Source organism: Ruditapes philippinarum, unplaced genomic scaffold, assembly GCF_026571515.1.
Source record: "Ruditapes philippinarum isolate M1 unplaced genomic scaffold, ASM2657151v2 ctg6998_1_1_1_1, whole genome shotgun sequence".
NCBI lineage: Eukaryota > Metazoa > Mollusca > Bivalvia > Venerida > Veneridae > Ruditapes > Ruditapes philippinarum.
Window position 1 is genome coordinate 48,394 of NW_026867006.1, and position 24,411 is coordinate 72,804.

At 31.0% G+C, this 24,411-nt stretch overlaps 1 protein-coding gene across 1 annotated transcript; it reads right to left on the reverse strand.

Moving 5' to 3' along the window:
• Positions 1-2,105: 2,105 nt before the first annotated feature.
• Positions 2,106-24,411, reverse strand: LOC132734475 (uncharacterized). The gene is made up of 4 exons (XM_060721219.1): positions 24,307-24,411; positions 23,299-23,429; positions 2,492-3,186; positions 2,106-2,123 (listed from the first exon to the last, which is right to left on the reverse strand). Exons 3-4 carry the CDS (start codon positions 3,110-3,112, stop codon positions 2,106-2,108), a joined length of 639 nt encoding a protein of 212 aa, XP_060577202.1. The 5' UTR covers positions 3,113-3,186; positions 23,299-23,429; positions 24,307-24,411.

Here is a 24,411-nt window from a genome sequence, read left to right on the forward strand (position 1 = left end):
TGTTTCTACAAAAGAAATGTAATTATATCTTTATGTATAAACGTTTAAAAAATAATCACAAATTTACATGTTTTATGTTTAAGAAACAATACAGATAAAAGCGTTAATATTATTCTGACGCACTTATTAAAATATCTATTGGTACCTAGCTATAAGCACTCTTAGAAATAAATAAATGACCGTTGTAAACACTTTCCCCAAAATTTTTACTTCAAAAAAAAAGATTCTTTTAAGCTTTTTAAAAAATCCTTAAAGCATCACCCCCCTCCTTCGGGTTCTTTTAGGTAAATTTTCAAAAAAGGGGGATTTTCACTTTTTGTTTTCACCCTCAGAAAAGGGTTGTTTGGGAAAGATGTTTTTAGACTTTTTATAAGATAAATTTCCAAATTTTGTCAGAAAGAAATTTTGTATCTAGAGACGCAACGAAAAGTGCCAGCTTTAAATTTTCCAAAGCAAAAATTTTATGCGCCGTTTTAACATGTTTCCCCTTTTCACTTAGCTCCTCATAAAAATGGGGCAAAAAAAGATCTAGTTTTAAAACCCCCCAAAATTTTTTTAAAAATCGAACAAAAACTCTTGGGGTTTAACCCAACTGGAAAAAATCCCCTTCATTATTTCTGCTCAGCGTTTCCTTCTTTCTCCGAAGAAAATCCGAAAGGTCTTGGCCACTCAACTTTTTCTCCAGTATCCCGCATAACACGATACGCCCTCCATCGAACAAAAGTTTTATGTAACGTACGTAACTCTCAGGTGTGGTTTTTTGAAAAAATATCTGAAATTCTACAATTAATATTGCTGCCCATCTTTAAATTATTGAGAGAAGAGAGAGAGAGAGAGAGAAGATATGAGAGGAGAAGAAGAGAGGAGAGAAGAGAGGGGAGAAGAGAGCGGAGAGAGAGAGAGAGAGAGAAAGGTAATGGCAAAATTTTGAGGTACGATGGACGTTATGTATGTGTGTGTCCCAAAATGGTCGAGTGGAGACAGACAAAATACATTATTTTCTTTTCAACCTGAGGTCATAAAGATTAATAAAAATTTACCAGATATCTTCCTTTTTGGTCATATTAATATTTACCTACTTAAAGTCAATAGCCAATATATTAGGTAACCGCTTTTTATCAAAGGGTTTATATATTAAACCAGTAACAAACATACCCGGAAGTACGATAAAATATCAGTCAGTGTTTGCGAGCATGCTTCTTAAAAAACATAGGCCTTGTAACGTTCCAGCGATAAAAAAAATTTATGCAAATAAAACCTTCCTGTGGAATGACGTTATTCATTTTTACGTTAAAGATTCACCAAACAGACGTGTACTATTTTTAAACGTTACTTTTTAAAAAATCTGTAAGCATTAATGGTAACAGCAATGCTATTTTGAAAATTAAAAGGCGACGTCGGGGATGAAAAATGCGGCGCAGCCCATGTTCATTTGAATAAATCTGGGTTCATTCAAGAAGCCGTCCAGCAATTTTAATTACAAAAGGAGAACAAATTATTCTTTTTCCCAAATAATGCACTTTCCATAGAACTCGAAGGACACAGTTTAACTTATTGGAAAGAGGGTTTTCAAGACTTCCCATAACCTTAGAACTTTTGCAGTGTTTCCTTATTTAAAATCCCCAAATTTACGAGTCACAGGGGTTTTAAAAAATCAGCGAACTCAGCCAGGAATTTTACGAGCTTTTAAAGGGCATTAAAGGAAAAATTTTGAAAAATTTTTTATGGAAAACAAGGTTTGCCCGGGTACCGAAAAGGGGGAACAAAAAGCACGGGAATCTTTGGGGAAAAAAATTTTAAAAATCTTAAAACGTCAAAGACCAACGGCGTTTTCGCCAGGTTTTAAAGGGATGCTTTTTAAATTTTAATAACCCCTTTTGGAAACTTTGAGGGATTTAAAATTTTTTTCGCATAGCCCCCTCATAAAAAAATTTTTGAAATTTCCCCTACTTGGACGGGTCTATTTGGTTAAATTTTTTAGAAAAAAGTTTTTTGTTTTACATATTTTGGGAAAAAGCTCGTTTTCATTTGAAGGGAAAAAAAATTTCCAATTAATAAGGGGGGAAAAAAAGCGACAATTTAAATTACAAACCTTGTGAATCTTTCTACTCAATTTCTTCAACCTTATTAATAGAAAGAATAAACATGAATTTCAATGCAAATAAACTACCATTTATCGAAATGAAAGTTATTATTATTGTCATGGTTTAAGTTTTAAAATTTAATCCAAAGCCCCATTTTGACTTTATGAATAGCAGGGCCTTATCAAAATTCATAGTAACAAATTTTGAAATTAACTACAAGTTTACGTTTTCACATATTATTTGAAAGCTTACATACGCCAAAGATTGTCGAAAAATTTCGAGATAGGGTGTTAATATCGAATGCTTAAAATAAAAAATGACGTACAAATAGAATTTGTGTTTATATTGAAAAAGTTGGGATAAATATCTGTAACTACTGAAATAAAACGTAATTTGAAAGCATTGACCTTTTCTTGAAGGTGATCATATTCCCTTTTGTAGTTAAGCAACTCATCCAGTAACCTCTTAACTTCAGCATTCTCTGTATCTACATTAAGGCGTTTGTATTCATCTATTCTTTGTTCAAAGTTTTCACTCGACTTTGAATCAACTAGTTCAACCACTCGCAATAAGATAGCTTTGATTTTTGCCCACGTCTTTTCATATTCTGCCTCCGACAATTTGGCATCTGATCGATGACCTATAATCTTATTTCTGACATCTCTCAATCGAAGAAGATCAGCACCAAGACTTTCGTCTTTCGGGTCTAGTTTAGTTTCCCAGCCGCGCTGTGGTTTAGGTATCTTGTCTTTACACAAATTCAGTATTAGTCTTATCAAAAGAGAAATATCGAATCTCTCTAGATTTAAAATTTGACCAGATACAAGATTAAAGTCAGACTTGTTTATGACATTTTTTTGCAATTGTTCCCTCAATATATTTTGCTGCTCTTGAGATGTGATAAAGCCTGTGATGTCTTCACTCTTTATCAAGAATTTGAACACTTTAAATAACACCTCTCTTGTCAGGTCTGTGTACATAAGACTAGTTCTAATGTAATACGTTCTCTCTTCGGATATTTCACACATGACGAATTAGAATTTATCAGCTTTCATTGAAAGAGAAATAAGTGTTTGAAATACAGTTTCCATCACCAAACGTTCTGGAATAAGTCTAAATAAGACATGATCATCTTATTGCTGAAATATATGTCAAGTTAAAAATATAGAAGAAATAAGACTTTATATATCTAATGTAAGTTGAAACATATTCTCGTTTGAAAATCGTTTGAAAATCAAAGGCCTGAGGTCATTGACGTTGTTCGTATCATCAAACTTTATAAAAGAAAAATGTTTCAACATTTGTATGCAACACTGACAGAACTATCAAACCTATTTTGTGTTTCAATCAACCACTGGTGTATAGATTCAATAATAAATTGAGTTTGACGAAATAATAATGATGTATTTAATACAATAATTATTTAGTTGCAGGTATAATAATTCCTACTTTTCAAAGTTTGTCAATAAAACAGGAGCACTTTGGAACGTAACCACAGATTAAAATGCATTTCCCTGGTTTTGTATGATTTTTAAATAATCTTTTCAAATATTAAATTGAAAGAGAAGAAATAATACATGAATTTCTATTTTAGTTTCCTATCATGTAAATTTAAATAATATTTAATCTTTTCTACTAATTGCTCTTATTCAAGTATAAGGGGCATACATCTTTTAAAATGTTAAAAAAATATTTATTCTAGTTTATTTTGCAACTTTCACAAAACACAAAACGTATTAAGTTTAACTTAAACGAAAAGCAAATGATCAGAAACAAACAAAAAATAATTATTATACGAATCTTACAACCTTATAAAAGAAATAAGTGCTATATTCACTCTCCATCACCAAACGGTCTAAAATAAGTTCAAATAAGAAATGATTATCTTATTGCTGAAATGTATGTCAAATCAGACAATATATTTCATGATTAAATATTGTAAAGAGGAAAATATCAAAATTTATGACTCTTAGCGTAAGCGAGCTGCTTTAATAAAATGTGAAAATGAATACGAACATTTGTAATTCTGAAAGGACTTGATCTCAGATCTTGTATTCATCTCAAGAAATGGAAAATTAGGATTTATTTCAAAACTCAGGTAACTCTCAGGCGGGGTATATGAACAATATAGCGGATGAAATGACAGGTAGCAGTCAGTGGTCAACAGTACCAAACAAAGGAAAACGTAAACGAATCAACACTGGTAGTGTCAATTTTGAATCCTATGAAACAATGACACCAGACGAAAAGCAGAATGTGTTATTTAACAAAAGGATTAATATAGAGAAAGGACAAGATTCGTCAATTTTGAAAATCACTGATTTAACGGGTCAATCCAAAATGTAAACAGTAAAATCGACACACATAACACATATTTCATACAAAGTTATCGATTTTGAAACAAAAATTAGAAGAAACTCGAAATGTGTCCATAGAACACGGGTGCCCCCACACTCCTCTGTTTTGTCAATCTGATGACTCTATGTCAAATATTTTGGGCTACATGTGCCACAAGTTGAAAACTAAAAGTCTTTTACTTAGTAAAGGACATGAACTTAACAAATACTAAATAATTCCACAAGCGAACCCCAAGGTGCATAAGTACACATGGTGACCAACATTCTTGTAAACTTTCAGGCCTACAGGTCCAATACTTTTTGAGTTATTTTTAAGTCGAGGGCAACTACTCTAACAAAACTGAAAAAAAATCAACATGCAAAATCCCAGGTGCATAGCCTCACAGTGATGTTGACCATTATTCCTGTAAAGTTGGTTGATTCTAACTCAAGCACTCAATAAACTAATAACACAACATTATGAAACGGTTTTTACTAAGTCAAGGGCAATAACTCTACAAATACTGGATAAACCCAAGGTGCACAACTACACAAGCTGACCAACATTCCTGTTAAGTTTTACGACTCTACGTTAAATACATTTTGAGCTACGAACGACACACAATGAAAATTGCAAATTTTCACTTAGTCAAGGGCAATAACTCTGACAAACATAAAAATCACGAGCGAGACCCTAGGTGCACAAATTTGCATGCTAATCAACATTTCTGTAAAGTTTCATGGCCCTATGTCAAATACTTTTTCAGCTACGTGTGACATTAGTTGAAAATTGCAAATATTTACTAAGTCTATGACAATAACTCTACAAATACTAAAACAATCCACACATAAATACCCAGGTGCAAAACTACACATTCGTATTAACATTCCTGTTAAGTTTCATGAATTTAGGTCAAATACATTTTGAGCTACGTGTGACACAATTTAAAAATTGCAAATCTTTACTTAGTCAAGGGCAATAACTCTAAAAATTCTAAATAAATTCACATGAAAATACCCATGTGCACAACTACACATGTTAATCAACATTCATGTAAGGTTTCATGAACCTAGGTCAAACACTGTTTGAGCTACCTGTGACACAAGTTGAAAATCTTTACTAAGTCAAGGGCAATAACTCTGTGCCAAAACATAATAAATTCACAAGCAAAACAAAACAGGTGCACAATTTCACATGCTGATCAACATTCCTGTAAAGTTTCATGACTTTGGGTCAAACACGTTTGAGTTACGTGTGTCACAAGTTAAAAATTGCAAAATTTTACTAAGTCAAGGGCAATAACAATAAAAATACTAAATATATCCACATGAAAATAAACAGGTTCACAACTACCCATGCTGAGCATCATTCCTGTAAAGTTTCATGACCCTAGGTCAAACACTTTATGAGCTACATGTGACCCAAGTTGAAAATTGCAAACTTTTACTAAATCAAGGGCAATAACGCTAACAAAACAGAATTAATCCACAAGCGAAACCCCAGGTGCGCAAATTCAGGTCAAATACTTTTAAAGCTACACGCGACGCAAAATGGCATAAAAAGGTGATAATCTATGGCCTGGAGGAGAGATACACGAGCGAAATGCAACATATGATTACTTAAATTATTTCTTTAACCAGAAAATGTATATTGACTATGATGCTTTGCATATTGAATCTGCTGAGCGTCTTGGGACTTTAAACTGTTACCGTAATAATAATACAGCGAAAAAGTGTACACTCATAGTAACATTCCGTTATCCACACAATGTTGACACTGTCACAATCAAGTCTGTATAATATATCCACAGTGCCGATACAAAAAACTTCGCAAAATACAAAAAGAGTTGAAACAAACCTTAAACAGGTAAAACCAACAGAAAGTAAACAAACATCACGTGATAGGCCAAAATCTAGGTCGACATCATTAGCCAGTCAACGAAGACTTCGGTCTGTCAGTACTCTTTCATCGAAATCTACGTCATCAAATCAACCAACGGAAAACGCGCATCAATCACAGAGGTCAAAGTGCGCTGACTAGCGGGGTTCAGGCGGTGTTCATGTAAACATTGCATGTGATAATAATGTTGTGAGATTCGCTTTATTAAATGTACAGGGACTGATCTCTAAACGTGTTATTAAATTAAAGAGTGTAGAATTTTCTGACATTTTAACAAAAATAACATTATTTCTTTTACGGAAACATGGGGAGGTTTTGAACATGATTTTTATGTAGAAGGCTTTCAACATTTTATTGTAAATTGAGATATAAAACTAAATGAAACGACTAGGAATTTGGGTGGTCTGCTGATCTATGTAAGAGACAAATTTGTGACAAAATATGTTTATTCCGATTCACATTTATGGTTAAGATTTCAGTCTCAATATCTTAATTTTTGAACAGACCTGTTTCTTTGTTTATGCTAATATATTGTATTAACAAATTCAAAAAGAAACATGCAAGTTGATGTCAATATATACGATACAATTATACACACTGTTTTATATATTCAAAACATGTATGGATATGACAATTGTACATTTATGCTCATTGGCGATTGAAACTCGAAAATTTGTTCTCTTACCAGATTCAATGATAGCTGTGGCAATAGCAGAGAACGATTTTATCAAAAATTTAATAACTATAGGCGCAATAAAAGTTACATAAATAGAAAGGGAATGATAGAAGCAATAAGTATTTATCAGAATAATGTTAGGAATTTTAATTATGAAAAAAAAAAAACACAAAGAAAACACTGATAAATTACTAAATGCCAAATATAAAAATGCTAGACTTTATTGGCGCATGATTATGGAAACAGTTGCACCAAAGGCACCAAAAGATATATCAAATTTCAAAGCAATTAATAATCCTGATGACTCATTTTTTTTCGAAACTGACGACGATGTTATATAATTAAATGAGAAAGTTAAACATGTTTTCTGAATTAGATGTACCGTTTTCTCGTTTAGATATTTTGAAGGGCATATCAGATCTGAATTTGAATAAGAACGGAGCCCGAACAGAAAATTTACCAAACTTCTTAGTCATGGAAAAATATTTTAACTTGGTAGGTCTCATTGTTCCTATACATAAAAAGGAAGCTTGTCTGAAGCTGAACCTTTTAGAGGTGTAACACTTTTAAGCGTTATCGCAAAATTATTCACACGTTTTATAAATACAAGGCTTACAAATTGTGCAGAAAATTATTACGTTTACATAGAATCTCAAACAGAATTTAGAGCCAAAATGGTCACCACTGACAACATTTTTGTTTTACATTGTTTGATTAATCATACTATTAATAATAATAAACAACAATTGTTTTGTGTATTCATAGATTTTTAAAATCATTCGACTATCTAGAAAGAGAAAACATTTGGTATAAACAATATCAATTGTGACTACGTGGTAGGCTCAATAATGTTATTAAATGTCTTTACAGATGTGTCACATCTAGAGTAAGATTAAATTATAACGTCGGAGAAATATTCGAAAGTTATTTAGGAGTACGACAGGGCTAAAGCCTTTCTCCTTTTTATTTTCAATGTATCTAAACGATCTCGAAGACGAGTTTTATCTAAAAGGGTCAAAATACGTAGACATTGGTTGCTTGAAGTTATTTTTGTTAATGTATGCTGATGGCAATCCAATATTTGCTTCTTCAAAAGATGAATTACAAGATAATTTTAATAGTTTGCATAAGTATTTAATCGTTGGAAATTATGTTTTAATAAGGCTAAAACAAAAGTAATTGTTTTCATGAAAGGGGGCCGCCTGCTACGAAATCTTAAAATTTTTTATGATGGCTATCTTTTAGAAATAGTTAACAAATTTTCATATTTAAGTATCGTCTTCACGTATGGTGATTCTTTTAGTGACCCTCATAAAATTTTATCCGGTAAAAAGAGCACAGCAAGCAATTTTTAGGTTAAGAAAGTATCACTAATTTTACAATTGAACACATTATTTGATAAGTTAGTTAAACCGATTCTTTTTTATGGATCAGAGGTAAAGGGTTTCACTAAAGCTCCACAAATAGAAAGAATTCATACTCTATTTTGTAAATCTATACTTTATGATAAAACCACTACTCGGAATGATTTTATCTATGGTGAACTTGGTAGAAGGGATCTTTATTCACAGCGTATTTTTAGAAAATTTAGATATTAGTTAAAAGTTACAAGTAGTATTGAACGAAAATGATGATCAAATTGATGTTCTTGCAAATATTAAGTGACATAGATAAAAAACCTAGGATAAAAAACTACGCATCTAAAGTCAGAGAAGTTTTAGAAAATTTAGGATTTTTCGAAGTTTGGCTAGCATATGGTTTTGGTAACCAAACATAGCTTTTATCGAAGCTAAAAAAAAATGTCAGGTGTTTTTATTCAAGAATGGACAAGTCGTATATATTAATCATCTAGAGCAAGATTTTATAGAGTATATGCAAAATAGCCCGTATCTAAAAATGTTAATATGAGAGTAAATTCTTGACAGCTTTAACTAGATTAAGACTGTCAGCTCATCATTTATGTGTTAAAACAGGCAGACGGGGTAACGTTTTCTTAAGCGACAAATTACGTCACGGTTGTCAAAAATTAGAGGATGAATTCCACTTATTGTTTGAATGTGAATTGTATAATTCTATTAAGAAACGGTATATCAATCAATATTACGTAATAAACCCAAATATGTATCAAACTGCTGAACTGTTAAATTCACATTCAGTACAAATTGTAAGAAATTTAGCAATGCTTGTCTATAAATCTTTCGAGATTCGAAAAGAATCTACATTGCAATCTTAGAGAGTAATAAATAAATATAAACTGTAAGACTCAAAAGTTTCTTTCTGAATTTTCATATGTTCCTCTTTACTTATAGAAATATTTTCTTAATTGGAACCTTTTAAATGTTTGATATGATGTATCATGTTTGCTATTCTTATTTTCTTGTTCATCGTAGTTTCTTTATCCTCTTGTTAACATTGTATGAATTTTCAGTTTATTTTAGAAAAAAACTTAAGGTAAACAATTCTTGATTATCGTTTACATTATAATTGACATGGTTATTTCCCTTGTATTCGTCATATGCATCTCGTACTTTCGTTTTCGATACAATTGCAATTTGTCAAATAGTAAAATGCACATTTGTATGTGTGTTTAAATCTGACATATTTATATCTGACATAAACATTGTCATGCTTCGGAGTTTTAGTAGTAACTAGAAATGTGTCCATAGGACACGGGTGCCCCCACCGCGCCACTGTTCGTTCTTTTTACTAAGTTAACGGAAATAACTCTACAAATACTGGATAAACCCAAAAGCGAAACCCCAGGTGCACAACTACACATGCTGATCAACATTCCTGTAAAGTTTCATGACTCTAGGTCAAATACTTTTTGAGTTACGTGCGACACAAGTTGAAAATTGCAAAATTTTACTAAGTCAAGGGCAATAACTCTAAAAATACTAAAAATATCCAGACGAAAATACCCAGGTGCACAACTACACATGCTGATAAACATTCCTGTAAAGTTTCATGACTCTAGGTCAAATACTTTTTGAGTTACATGCGACACAAGTTGAAAATTGCAAAATTTTACTAAGTCAAGGGCAATAACTCTGAAAATACTAAAAATATCCAGACGAAAATACCCAGGTGCACAACTACACATGCTGATCAACATTCCTGTAAAGTTTCATGACTCTAGGTCAAATACTTTTTGAGTTACGTGCGACACAAGTTGAAAATTGCAAAATTTTACTAGTTCAAGGGCAATAACTCTAAAAATACTATAAATATCCAAACGAAAATACCCAGGTGCACAACTACACATGCTGATCAACATTCCTGAAAGGTTTCATAACTCTAGGTCAAATACTTTTTAAGTTACATGCGACACAAGTTTAAAATTGCAAAATTTTACTAAGTCAAGGGCAATAACTCTGAAAATACTAAAAATATCCAGACGAAAATACCCAGGCGCACAACTACACATGCTGATCAACATTCCTGTAAAGTTTCATGACTCTAGGTCAAATACTTTTTGAGATACGTGCGACACAAAAGTGAACGGACGGACGGAAGGACGGACGGACGGACAAGGGTAAATCTAAATGCCCGCCACTAAAGTGGGGGCACAAAAAAAGGGTATTGTGATTTCATTTTCGATACAAGGCATTATGTTACATTATGTATATGTTTAATTTTGTAGGAGGCTGGTAATACTAAACATTATAAATATTTATATACGAGCATATTATAGTAAAACAAGTAGACATTTATAACCATTGATTTTAGTAACAAGAACACACACAGAATAAGGTAATAAGCCAGATAATCAAAGACTCTGATATACATGTATGAAATTATACGATAGTGTTTTTGATATAAATTGAAATGTAACTTACATCATACAGTTCTGATAATGTATGTATGTATGTATGTATGTATGTATGTATGTATGTATGTATGTATGCGTGCGTGCGTGCGCGCGCGCGCGCGCGTGCGTGTATGTATGTATGTATGTAACAATATGTTGAAGTGAGTAATTTTATTATTCAATGTCCGTCATTGTATTGTAATGTATTGTGTAATGTATTGTATTGCTCAGGTTGTTGTGGTTTTATTTTGTGTCAAGTAAAAAGCTTCTTAGCCTAAACCAGACTGTTGTTGTTTTAGTGGATTTTGAATAAAGAATTCTTCTGTTTTCTGTCTACATGGTTTAAAGGTCGATCTTATGTAAGTCGAAACATATTTTCGTTTGAAAATCAAAGGCCTGATATCACTGACGTTGTTTGTATCACCGAGATTTATAAAAGGAAAATGTTTCGACATGTGTCCTCAATGTCTTAACAAAAATTGGATGCAACACTTACAGAAATATCAAAACTCTTCTGTGTTTTGATCAACCACCTGTGTAGGGACTCAATAATAAATTGGGTTTGACGAACTAATAGTGATGCGAGTATTTAATACAATAATAATTCCTAGTTTTCAAAGTTTGTAAATGAAACAGGAACACTTTGGAACGTAAACATACGTTAAAGTTCATTTTCCTGATCTTGAATTTATTTTTTAAATGATATTTTCATATATTAAATCGAAGGAGAAGAAATAATACATGATGTCAATTTCTATTTACTATCATGAAAGGTAGAAAATATTAAATGTTTTCTAGTTATCGAAACTATTTAATGTATATAACTGGTCTGTATTATCTTTGAAGTTCACCATTCCAAAAATGTTTTTGCGTAGTTTCTTTGTACGTTCATTCTTCAAATATATCAAGTTGCAACCTTACGACAATATACCGATTTATGTTTTTAAGTTATACATGTTATATATCTAAAGACAAAATGATCAGAAATTAAACAAAGATCAGATTATCTATATGTAAGTCTTACAGTCCTAATTCTTATCTATTGATTTATTGGGTTCTTTTTTAACCATTATCCACAATATAGAATGATATGGAATGCAATTAAACATGTGTGCTCATGTATTAGTTTAAATAGATAGACATCTTATTTCCATGTACACTGTTTGACACAACTGTTTTTATTTGTATTTTAATCGTCTGGTCTTTTTTATTTAAAAAAGAAAAAAAGTAAAAACCAAATAATACCACACAAAATTTTTGTTAGTTTTAGATCAATATTGAAATTTAAACCTGCATTGATCATATAAAGTGAAACAATAAAGACGAAACTCCATCATGAAAATGAATTAATTAAGTGGTATGATTGTTTTCCAATCAATAGAATTTCCTGTCGTCATACTGGTATCATAAAGGTATTTTTAAACTTGAAATTTAAAATCAAGGAGTTTATAATAAAAGCACTAAATACTTTAAGGGTATTGTGTACTATAAAAATGAAACTCATCTGCAAAAAAATTTTGCAAAATAAAATTAATTACACTCCGGTCCTCATACCTAACATAATAAAATACAAAGTCAAAAATAAGTGCCACTGACATAAAAAAACTAAAACATATAATAAATAATGAACCAGATAGCCCTTTTGTATCAAATCAGGCATACAAAAAAAATTGACATATTAAGCACAACCCAATTACTTTCAGCATTATTCTACTTGATGAAATCAAATTTTCACTGTACAGTAGTCATAAACAACCAATTTGAATAAATGGATCATACATGTTTGATATTTTGAAAGTATAATTATAAATAAAAATTAAAACACATTAAAATATTTTTTAACTGTTTCGCTTTTCCCCTAATTTTCATGTTATGCTATATCCTACGTAAATATATCGTATATGACTTGTAAAACCTGAATCTTGCTTTAAATCGGAAGCCGTTGTAAAACAAACCTTATTAAAGTCATTTTTATTTACTTACGGCCTTTTTATATCCCAATTTTTAAGTTATTCACAGAAAATACAACTTATTATCTTCACGTTAAAACGGGGACTTGTTACTTTAATTTAGCCTGTAATGTTTAACTATTTTCATTTAACTTACAATGCCAATGTCTCACTGTGAATAAACCGCTCAAGGCGCAGTCATGTCGACCAATATCGGAGAGACATTTTTTGTTATTCATATTGTAATTACCGAAATAATCTATAGAACCATCATGAAGACTTTGCATTTTTCTAATTTCTGCAAGTTTTTTAAACATGCATTCCTTAAAGATAACCTTTTGACATTACAACTCCAGATTGTGTATAACATATTTAAAACAGACGAATCCAAATTGTATTTCTTTTCATAATTAACAAAAACATATTCATTTCGTATTTCGCTTTAAACCTAACTACTTAAATCACTGACATGACGATATTCTATGGTTCAGTCAATTGTTTGTAAATTTGTATAGCATACAGTTATTGTGTTGTAAAGATATCTTTCAACACCTCAGTATTAGATACATAATATATTAGATATATATTTTATAAGTACTGCGAAGCAGTTCTTTGCAAGTTATAATGGTCTCTTCGTACATTTAAATACCAAAGTAATCCTTTTTTGTATTTAATCATTTGAACTTAATGCAAAATGAACACAAATTATTCATAGAAAATCAAGATAGAAGAAAATCATAGCTTTGCCGGATAAAATTCATTACTACACATTTTTAGTGCTAGTTGTTGAGTTTGTGGCATTTTAGGTTCTTTCAAGTTGTCCTTCTCTCCATTGGTGGATCCATTACATTTCTGTTGGGATATTGTAAATATTGTAATGTAGATTGAGAAATAATGTCTGCTTTTCAGCAAAAATGCAATGCACGGAAGTAAACATAATAAGACTTTGAGAAGACATCAGGCCCTGTGCTCACTTAGAAAAGATCAGGATCAAGTGATCCGGGTTTTATTTTCATTGTTTTATGTTACTAAAATTAATCGTATTTGCTAGTGTTAAATGGTACATATTCAAAACGCAAAAAGAAATTGCTGATTTGCAAAGAAACCAACTTATTTAGGAACAAAATAAACAAATAACAAAACAAATACAAAAATATCGGAATCAAAATAAGGATCAATTTTAGGGTCATGATCAATATTTGGATCATTTGTAAAATGCGTCCATCTTGCAAAAATAACAATAAATTTATTCTAAAATTTCATAAACTAGATATTTCAAGTCCAGTCTTATCAAATTAATATTAGATATTTAATATATTGGGATAAACAATGAAGAATATTTGAGTTTTTAAATTAAATTTGATCCTGATCTAGATCCTGATCCTTAAATCTTTTTGAACACTGGTCCAGTGGTTAAGAGTTTTTTACATTTATCATACGTGGACTCTGACCTCATCTCTAAATCCCAATGTTAGAGTACACCCGTTCTTTATTTGCAATGCACAACCGTTTCTATTGAATAACTTTTGTATTGCAGTTAAACGGTATATCCTTTCAAAAGCAGGCACAAAAAATAATATTCTTACAACTAATAAGTATATTAACAGTCATACTCAATTCCGTTCTGTTTAAATATAACGATGCAATTAATTTTACCGTGTTGTTTAATAACAATTAGAATATTTTAATTCTTCAAAACACCTTATATTAGATATAATTATTATATGTGATTGTCAGTCCTAAAACAGTTGTTTTCTATAAATATTTCAAATATTGATAAAAACAATAAACAAGGACTGTCGGAGGACAGCGAAAGTTGTCACAAGCGTGTTTCATTGAGTATAATAATGCTTACCTATATGAATACATAAACTTGTCCGAAAAGGTACAAAGGCTTGTTATTAAGATGTTTTATCAAGTAAATCACTGTTTTATTATTATGAATGCATAAAATTGTCCCAAAAAAGGCACAAACCCTTCAGTAGTTATGGAAATACCAGCTTACAAGCATACAACTTTACCAAGAATTTCTAAGTCGAAAAAAGGGCATAATAATGCAAAAAACAAAACAAATTAGAGTTATGGGACTTATGCCAATTATGTCAGATAATCACAGATAACAAGTGTGTGAAGTTTCGATTCATTCCCTTTAGTAGTTATGGAGATACTAGCTTACACGCAAAAACTTAACCAAGGATTTCTAAGTCGAAAAGGGGGCTTTAAAAAGTATTCAAAAAAAGCAAAACAGAGTTATGGGACTTGTGCCAATCATGTTAGATAATCACAGAAAACATGTGTGTGAAGTTTCAATCCATTCCTTTCAGTAGTTATGGAGATACTTGCTTACACGCAAAAACTTAACCACATGGACGCCGACGCCGACGAATGGGTGACTGCATGAGCTCGATTATTCTGCGAATAGTAGAGCTAAAAACAATAAATATTCATTATAAAAATTTTGGAATATTCTTACAAAATGTGCCGCCTTGAAACAAATTAGGCATACTCTGAGCGATTTAGTATGAGAATTTGTAAATTATAATTGAATTTTGTTTTAGAACAATTTGTTTTCTGCTATTTAGAATAAAAGTTATATATCGGATAACACTTACCAACAACATCCCTATAACCTTTTTGAAGTTTGTTGTGACGTATGATGATAATGAGAATTTATATCAACTTAATTATCCATGGTATTCCTCAACTTCCATTATATTGTCAAGCTTAATTACTGCCTTATAGGCAGGTAAATTTGGAACGTATATTTATATCGTTATCATTGACAAATACATGTATGTATGACTTAAACTGCTACTTCAAAACTGTTCAAAATATCGATTTTAACTCTCCAAATAATCAGTTGCGTTCAAGAAGTATACGGTTCGCTACATAATGCAGTACACTTTAAACACTTCAATAGACTATAGATCTATATATCAACAATTTTGTTATGTGCACCGTATAACTCAATGAAATAGTGTCATTATCAGATTATGATCTTGATATGTAGTTGCATTTATTTACTTTGCTAGACAAGAAACCCGTATGAGGACATTAAGCAAACAATAAAACCAGCAATATATGAACATAGACAGAAAAAAACGTTCCGTATTTCAAACACGCATGACTAACTTCACTTTATTTAATGTTTTTATAATCTTGCATGAATAAAGCGTTTACTTAAATTTCAGTACACCTTTAATCTTTTACGAGTACATCGCACATTTTGCAAATAATTTGCTTTTAAACTGTTAGATTTTCCAATTGATTAGATCAGAATGCTTTCAAAATGGTTTACCAATAATAAATTGTATTATTTGTTTCACCTACTCGCTACTTACTGATTTGTCTTTCTCCAGCCAGCTATAAGCACGTATATAACCAGAACATGTTAAAAATAAAAAAAAAAGATAAATTAATATAAAGCTAGAGCAATTAAGCTGGACACACTTTGAAATTTGTTAATACTCTCACGTAAAGAGATACGTTCGGTAACTGCAACCTGCAATCGTAAAAGCTCAAAGAGCATTTTAACTTACAAATGAAAATGAAGTTTAGATGAGAGAAGAAAACCGTGCATATGAAGTCCATCACAAAAACAATACTCGTGTTTATGCAAATCTTCATAGTTAAATTTTCATTGTTTGAGCTATACAACTATCTCCCTTTGTACTCGTACATGTACATTAAGTGACAACTAAATAAAAAACTTATAGTCTTACAAATGGATACGTATATATACGTGTATGCCGTTTTAATGCAATGTTACACCCGTGTTATAAGTATATTTCTGTAACGTAAAATATACAGTATAGCAATTAGAAGTCATGCAAAATAAACCTATATTTATGTAAACATTATAACATTTGTATTATAATTCTCCTTTTTTGATGTCAGTGTCAGCTGACTTTAAAATAATTCAAATTTCAGAATGACCACCAATGAAGGCATTTTATGGTTTTTTTTATCGGCTCAATGAAATAAGGCGGTAAAAAACCGTGACATACATTTTATTGAACGACAGACTGCACTATATATTTTTTCTAGATTTATGTTTGAGCAATTTTTTTTTCGCTGCAAAACTCCTTTCAATGTAAGAATTTGTACACAATTCTTTCCCATATCTCCTACTACTATCAAACAGAGCAGAAACATTTAACAGACCGAAGCGGAGATACTTTGAACACTATTTCTTTTTATGTAGAACTAAGTAGGTAAACGTATACACATTGTGTACAAATTATGATAAATGTAATATTTTGTAGTGTTTGTAGCACTTTTATTGATGTTTACGCCATTTCCTTTACCTTATTTTGACGTTTTGACATTACATTCTACTTATGATATCATGACGCCAATGACTATATATGTAACATGGTCTTATTTTTAAGATTTGAATAAGGGACAAAACTCTTGCTTACTGTTGAATTTCATAATTTGGAAAGGGATATGAATCCACCGATGGTCTGATACTTTTCAAGAGGTTTTTACTGATTTAATTTTATGTTTACTTTGTTTGGATGTGTGGTTAATAATCTAAGAAATCAAATGATTGGTTCACGGATGGTTGAGTCATGTAGTTTCTTGGTGGAAAAGTTATTGTGTCTTTGTTGTTGGAAAATTAATGTTTTGTGGTCACGTTCTTTATTTCTTAAGTTGGTATGTATTTATCCTGACTGCTGCCAAATGCTTTATTGTAAATATGGAGAATTTCTGTGATATGTTCTATGTTGGTCCATTGATTGAGAAATTTGTAAATAAGAATGAGTTTCAGAATGACATATTTCTATCAAGTCACCTTTCATCTTTTATTCACCATTATTATTAAGTGTTGCAAACAGTCACTAGTGTGATAGAGGAAAGTGTAAGTTAGACTGATGTACTCCACACGAATGGTAAGTTACATGTGATGCATTGTGTATTGTATAAAGTGTAAAATATGTTAATTTGTGTAGATCTATAATGATGCAAATGATATTTAAGAACTGTTGCTAAGTTTAAAGGAATGTTTGGCACTAGACATGTATAGATGAGAACATAAGATATGATATCAATTAATGTAATTACTTATTTTACTTTATATTTATCTATAATTATTATATATTTATTTCAGAGTGTTGTTTGTACCAACTTGAAGTAACAACCTGATGAATATATAGATATGACTGAACTTAATAGCTGTTTGTTGAAAATCCCGAATCTATTTGAACTTCAGGGGCTCGGATAACTATATTAAATTTCTTCGAGAGTACCGCTAGCTATTACATAAACCTGTGTATTTTGAACTAATTTTTAAAAACCGTTAAAATACCAAAAGGATATAAAAGAAAATGTGCACCTTTGTAAGTGATTATTGTTGTATTTTCATAAAATTGTAAAAAGTAAAAATGTAAAATATTTCCACTAGGTTGGTTTTCTTATGAGGTGGCCAATATGTTAGTGTAAATTTTATTAAGTTGAATTTTAACACTTTAGGACCAAAAAGGTAACAATCGGTAGGGAGAAACCATGGGTTCTTAATTGGTTACAATTTTCGCTTATAAATACTAACTTTCTTTAACCTCACTTGACTCCACTGGAACGCCTCCAGTCTTTAGAAAGTTGTTTACAATACAATAGGTGAAGTTAAGGAGCACATACCTCATTGAGTATATAAATAGCGTAATAGGAAAGCGTCAAGTGATACATTATTTAAATCGTGTATCGCTGAATTTCTTAAAATTTGCAATTTTCTGAAAAATCTTTGATGTGAATGATTTTTGTGATATCTACCTGTGCCTTTTCTTTATATTTGTTTCGCTGATTGATAAGAAATATAATATATATTACCCCTTAACAATGTGAAAAGAGGAATGAACTTTACCTGCATGCATTAACTGAGAAATGCTTAAAAGAAGATCATCATCCGTTTGAGATTGATATATGTAAGTTCAAAAAGGCTACACTATTTATGTTTAATTTGTCTATATTTTCTCCATTGAATTATTAACAAAACGCCGCCATAAAAAGCGATTGTTAATGATAAGAAGAAATGTTGACCTAGTTCTCGTTTAGAATTTTATCAACGTCATGTCATCCTAATGGGCGGGGCTATACATTGAGTTTAGTGTAAACTACACATGCGCTCTTTGTCCAAAACTCTAAGTTATTGAGTGTTCGACTAAATAAATACTTGACAAAAATTTCCTGTGTAAATGATTAAGTAGGGCATTTATTCAAAAACTGGAGCGTTTTACTTATGCAAATGATGTTGAACGCTACTAACAAATAGACATTGATTTAAATGTACTAAATGGGACTAGTGAAACATACATTTATATACCTTTAGAGACAACTAATAATGCTTGATATAACACACGTTTTGGTAATAACCCAAGACTCGCGTATTAAAGCTTTATTAGTTACTTAATTATTATCCTCTCAAAGTGTTTGTAGAACTGTGTATTATCAATTACCAAAATACACATACAAAAATAAGAAGAAAAAAAAAGAAAAAAAGTGTAAATCACTATATCTGAAATATCAAGTCTGAGAAATATATTTAATTTCAGAATATTCGACCAGTTAAAATAATCAAAGGTTTACAAATGTTTTGTTTGAAGAACAATAGACAATTCCGAACAGAACGTAATTTACAAACACACAAAGAAAAACTCAATTGAGAGCATTGCACTAAATGTCGATGGCAAGCTTCGGTTATTGACATGACGTAGTTCAGTGATCATCTGCATTTTAACAACTTATCAAGATACTCAAATTGCAGAAAAGGGGAATTATAAATTGCTTAAATAACATCTTAAACAGATTATGTATTACACGTATGTGTAGACTATTTAATGTCAAACCTGACAGCGATTAACTGAAGAATGACTATCATGTCGTTAAGATTCAGCAAGGGTCAATGTTAGCCTAATAAACTTTTCCTTTCGATATGTTATGTATAGTTAAAGTAATGAAAAGTGTGCTTTTAGAATGATTCCTATTTTTACAGTCCGTTTATGTAATCCATTATCGAATTTTCATATATAAGCTCTGAACGTCTGCTTGCTTATCTTATTAAACATTGTGGTCCACGAGCAGGTAAGTCTCTTTTAATTTATTGATTAATATCATTGTAGAAGCAGACATAACAATGACACCTTTGTTCATTTTTTCGCCAATCCATGAAAGCGATACTGACTTCAATAATTATTTTTTGTTTAAATATTATCATGCAAGTATGCAAGTATTTTTAGTATGTTATAAGATGATAATTAGAATACTTTCATTCTTCATAATGCCTCTTAATAATATTTATGATTACATGAAATAGTAAGGCCTAAGAAAAAATTGTTTCCCCTCCTGCCACCTACCCACTATAATCACTCCTACCAAAAACATAACATAGTCAAACATGATAATTTCTTTACTTTACATGGATGCAAAATCTTTCAATGAAACTCTTACGAACTGCTCACAGCTCACTGCCTTCACAAATTTAACGCGACAATAGAAATCGGCACGTTACTTCAAACCTTGAACTAGCGAACTTGCGCAAAGAAAACTGTTTCAGCCGAAAATGCCTTTTTGTGTCAAAATCAAACATGGTTTCGGCTCTAATGGAAATAATGAAAGCAAACTTAGTTATATATTGAATAAAATTTCAGCCAAAATGTTGAACATTTTTTATTGTTGACATCCTACTTTCTCTTTACTAAAAGTAACAACTTGTTAAGTACAAAGCGGTAGAAACTGATAATACTACATATTTTTTATTTTCATTATTCAATTAAAGCAATTTTTGAGCGAAAAGTAATTTTTCAATTACATATACAAGAAAATATATCATAATCAAAATAACATTTCTGTTTTAAATATTATCAAAAATCTTAAATAAAAAACTTAGGATGACAGTGATCTGTGTTGCGAAGCAAAGGGACAAAACTGCGAAGGAAATAATTTAGTACACAACGAAAATATTGAACGCAGACTCACATTTGAAGATTCATTTAAATATTCGGAAATTTTCAATGAATCACACAACTCTTTTCATCTTGTTTTGTGTCATGGCGAGGGTAATTCAAAACAAACTAGAACTATCACTAAATGTGATTAATACCCCCGCAAGACTGCTTCGAAAATGACGAAGTTACTAATAACAGAATACCTTGCAAAAGAATTGAAACAGAGTTATGGTTGTGGGCAATTAAAGATAGTTGTGGTTCTTGTATGCTGCATTTCCTTTCAATGTGGTTGACCTTTTATGATTTTTATTGAATCACTCTGTAATAAGTCCAGAAAGAGTACGCTTCTTGAGCACTGCACTTCCTCTTATTGCGCTTGACCATTGTATGAAGTTGCATTGAATTCTAAACATTAGTTTTCAAGTTATGCACTCGACAAGGAAAAGGAAAAGGAACAAGGGGCAATAACCCTACACATACTGAAGATGGAGTTATGGTTATTGTACGCTGCACTTCCTCTCATTGTGATTGACCATTGTATGAAGTTGTATTGAATTCCAACTACTAGTTTTCAAATTTTGCACCGGACAAAAAAGTATCAAAGAGCAATAACTGTAATTTGTCCAAATAGAGGTCTGGTTCTTGTGCACTTTTATTGAATTCCCACCATTAATTTTCAAGTTATGCACTGAACAATAAAAAGTAACAAAGGGCAAAAACTCTTAATTTAGTAAAAAAAGAGTTATGGTTTCTAAGCACTGCGCTTTTGCTCAATATACTTTACCATTGTATGAAATTGTATTGAATTCCAACTAGTAGTTTTCAAGTTATGCTCTGGACAAGAAAAAAGCAATGGGCAATAACTCTATAATTACTCTGGACAGAGTAATGGCTATTGTGCACTGCATTTACTCTTATTGTGATTGACCATTGTATGAAGCTGTTTTGAATCAACGAACCACTACTTTTTAAGTTATGCTCGGGACAAGGAAAAGTAACAAAGGGAAATAACTCTGTAATTTGTCAAAATAGTGTCATGGTTCTTGTGCAATGCACTTCCTCTTAATGTGCTTTATGGGCTTGATGATTGTATGAAGTTGTATTGAATTCCAACTTGTAGTTTTCAAGTTATGCTCCGGACAAGGAAAAGTAACAAAGGGCAATAACTCTGTAATTAGTCAAGATGGAGTTATAATACTTGTGCACTGCACTTTCTCTTAATGTGCTTGACCATTATATGTAGTTATTTTGAATTCCAACCAGTAGTTTTCAAGTTATGCTCCGGACAAGGAAGTGTAACAAATAGCAATAACTCTATAATTAATGAAAAAGTTATGGTTCTTGTGCAATGCACTTCCTCTCAATGTGCTTGACCATTGTATGAAGTTGTATTGGATTCCAACCATTAGTCTTCAAGTTATGCTCCGGACAAGGAAAATGCAATAGACCGCTGGATCGACCGACCGACCAACCAACCGACCGACCACCGACTGACTCCTATAACTAGAACCTACATTCACGAACATCTTTCTAAAGGTGGATTTGTTTTGAGCCCGATGTAAAAGAAGCTTAGCGGAGGTTTGAAAAGATTTTCCAAGTTGGTGATAGTTTTATGATCATATACAAGTTCAAACCTGCAAGTAAAACATCCGTTTTATGTAGAAAGAAGCGTGTATTCGACGATTCGGATGACATAATTATTCAAACATCTCTTTGCAATTTCACTTGATTCAGTGAGATCAAGAATTCGATCGTTTGCTCACAACAAAACGCGTCTGACCACACGTTAATGTTACAGATTCTATCAGTTCATTCTATATTAGGATATCAACCTCTTTCTATTTCTAAATAATGAGGTAATCTAAATCTACTTAAGGCAATCTGAAATTTCCTCTCACTTATTGAATTTAAATATGTTTCAAAATCAAAAGATTGTTTAAACCTGCAGTAAGTACATAAACGTTGTGAATTGTTTATGTTTGCATACCAAGTTTATCTAATTTCTTAAAATGTAAAATTACCATTATCTTGATTAATCCATATATCTGAAAAGCCCTATTTGAACTGTTGGTATCGTTCTTAAGCATGACAATAATTTGTTTTTTGCAAAGAGTTGTCTGATTGTAGAAAATGCAAACTTATCAAAAATTAAAAAAAGTTTATGCAAAGACTAAGATGCATGTTCTGCAATACATTTATGCGTTCTTTTTCACTTTGCGTTTTTGAAAAAAATTTACGCCTAAATATTTAAGAAGTAACATTTTCTAGTAGAGTATTATAAAGGTAAAAAGTGTAAAAAGTTATAACTTGTATGTCTACTGACTTTTTCAAAAAACACACCCTTAGTCTTTGAAGTATTTATTTTAAGACCCAATGTGCTAAAATAAATTTTTATATCATTTAGCTTTGATTGTAAATATTCTGATGATGTTGCAAATAACACCTGATCATCTGCGTATGATATTGGGGACAAAATTTAATCTTCATATGTGAATAATCTATCTAAATTAGTATTCATATTATTAACAATTTTATTTATGAACATCATAAGCATCAAAGAAGAACCCGGGTCTCAACATTCTAATCTATGAGTAAATACCTTTGACCACTGACAAGTCTTTGTCGTTGATCTTGAGGATCCAGATACTTGAAATACATCTTTCCCAGCTATCGAATTACCAGATGAACTTTAACCATGCCCCGTACGTCCAACAAGCAAAATTCTGTAATCTATAATCAAGAGTATAATAGGTTACTATTTAAATAACTTCTTGTTAACAAACTGAAATGAACTGTTCTTTTAATTTATTTATCTGTGATCTGTTAAATTCTTTTCTTACCTGATTAATTGTTGGGACTCTGGTAACAAAGATAATGTCATATATGGAGGCTTTAATCAAAATGAACGAAAACTTTCAGATATTTACATTATGGAATATTTCGAGACGAAGGTTAACCGTTAGAATGTAAACCTGCTGTTAAGCACACATATCCAAGATTCTCAGTTTAATGTAACAATCCATTGTTTTTCTTAAAAGTATACTTGATGATCTTTATACAGCGTTCATGTATTTGATAAGGTGCATTCCATAATCTTTAAGCATTCAGTATATTTGTTAATAGATAAACGTACAAAATACTTGGATAATCTTTCTACGTACATTATATCTAATAATCTTTACATAATCTTACTTTTATATAAAATTGTGATAGATAAAACATTTTAAGAACATGATTATTTTAATTTAATACACATTATCGTGTTACTATATTTTAACCTCATATATATGACCTTTCGAAATAATCTGATAAGTAAACATCTAAAGTTAAAATTAATTTTGTTTTTTTTTATTTCGTTTTATAGAACATTCTTGCAACTGTTAAAAGTTAAAAGAATATTTGGTTTTTTTTATTTAACAACATTAAGTTTAATAAGTGTAAGGTTATTTCAATATAAAACTTCTTTGTTTACTTACACGTTTAACTTATGATTTAGTTCAGTTAATTGAAATATTCAGATATAAACTGGTGTACACATTACATAAAGTAACATTACGGAAATCACATTAATTAAACTTAAAAATTGTTTTCAAAAGTTTAATCTAACCTGAATCTTTTTCCATTTGATAACATTTCCTCTTTCTGTTTGACGATATTTTTTCAAATATTTTACACTAAAGTCTTCCTTTTTCGCTATGGTGTGTAATATCAG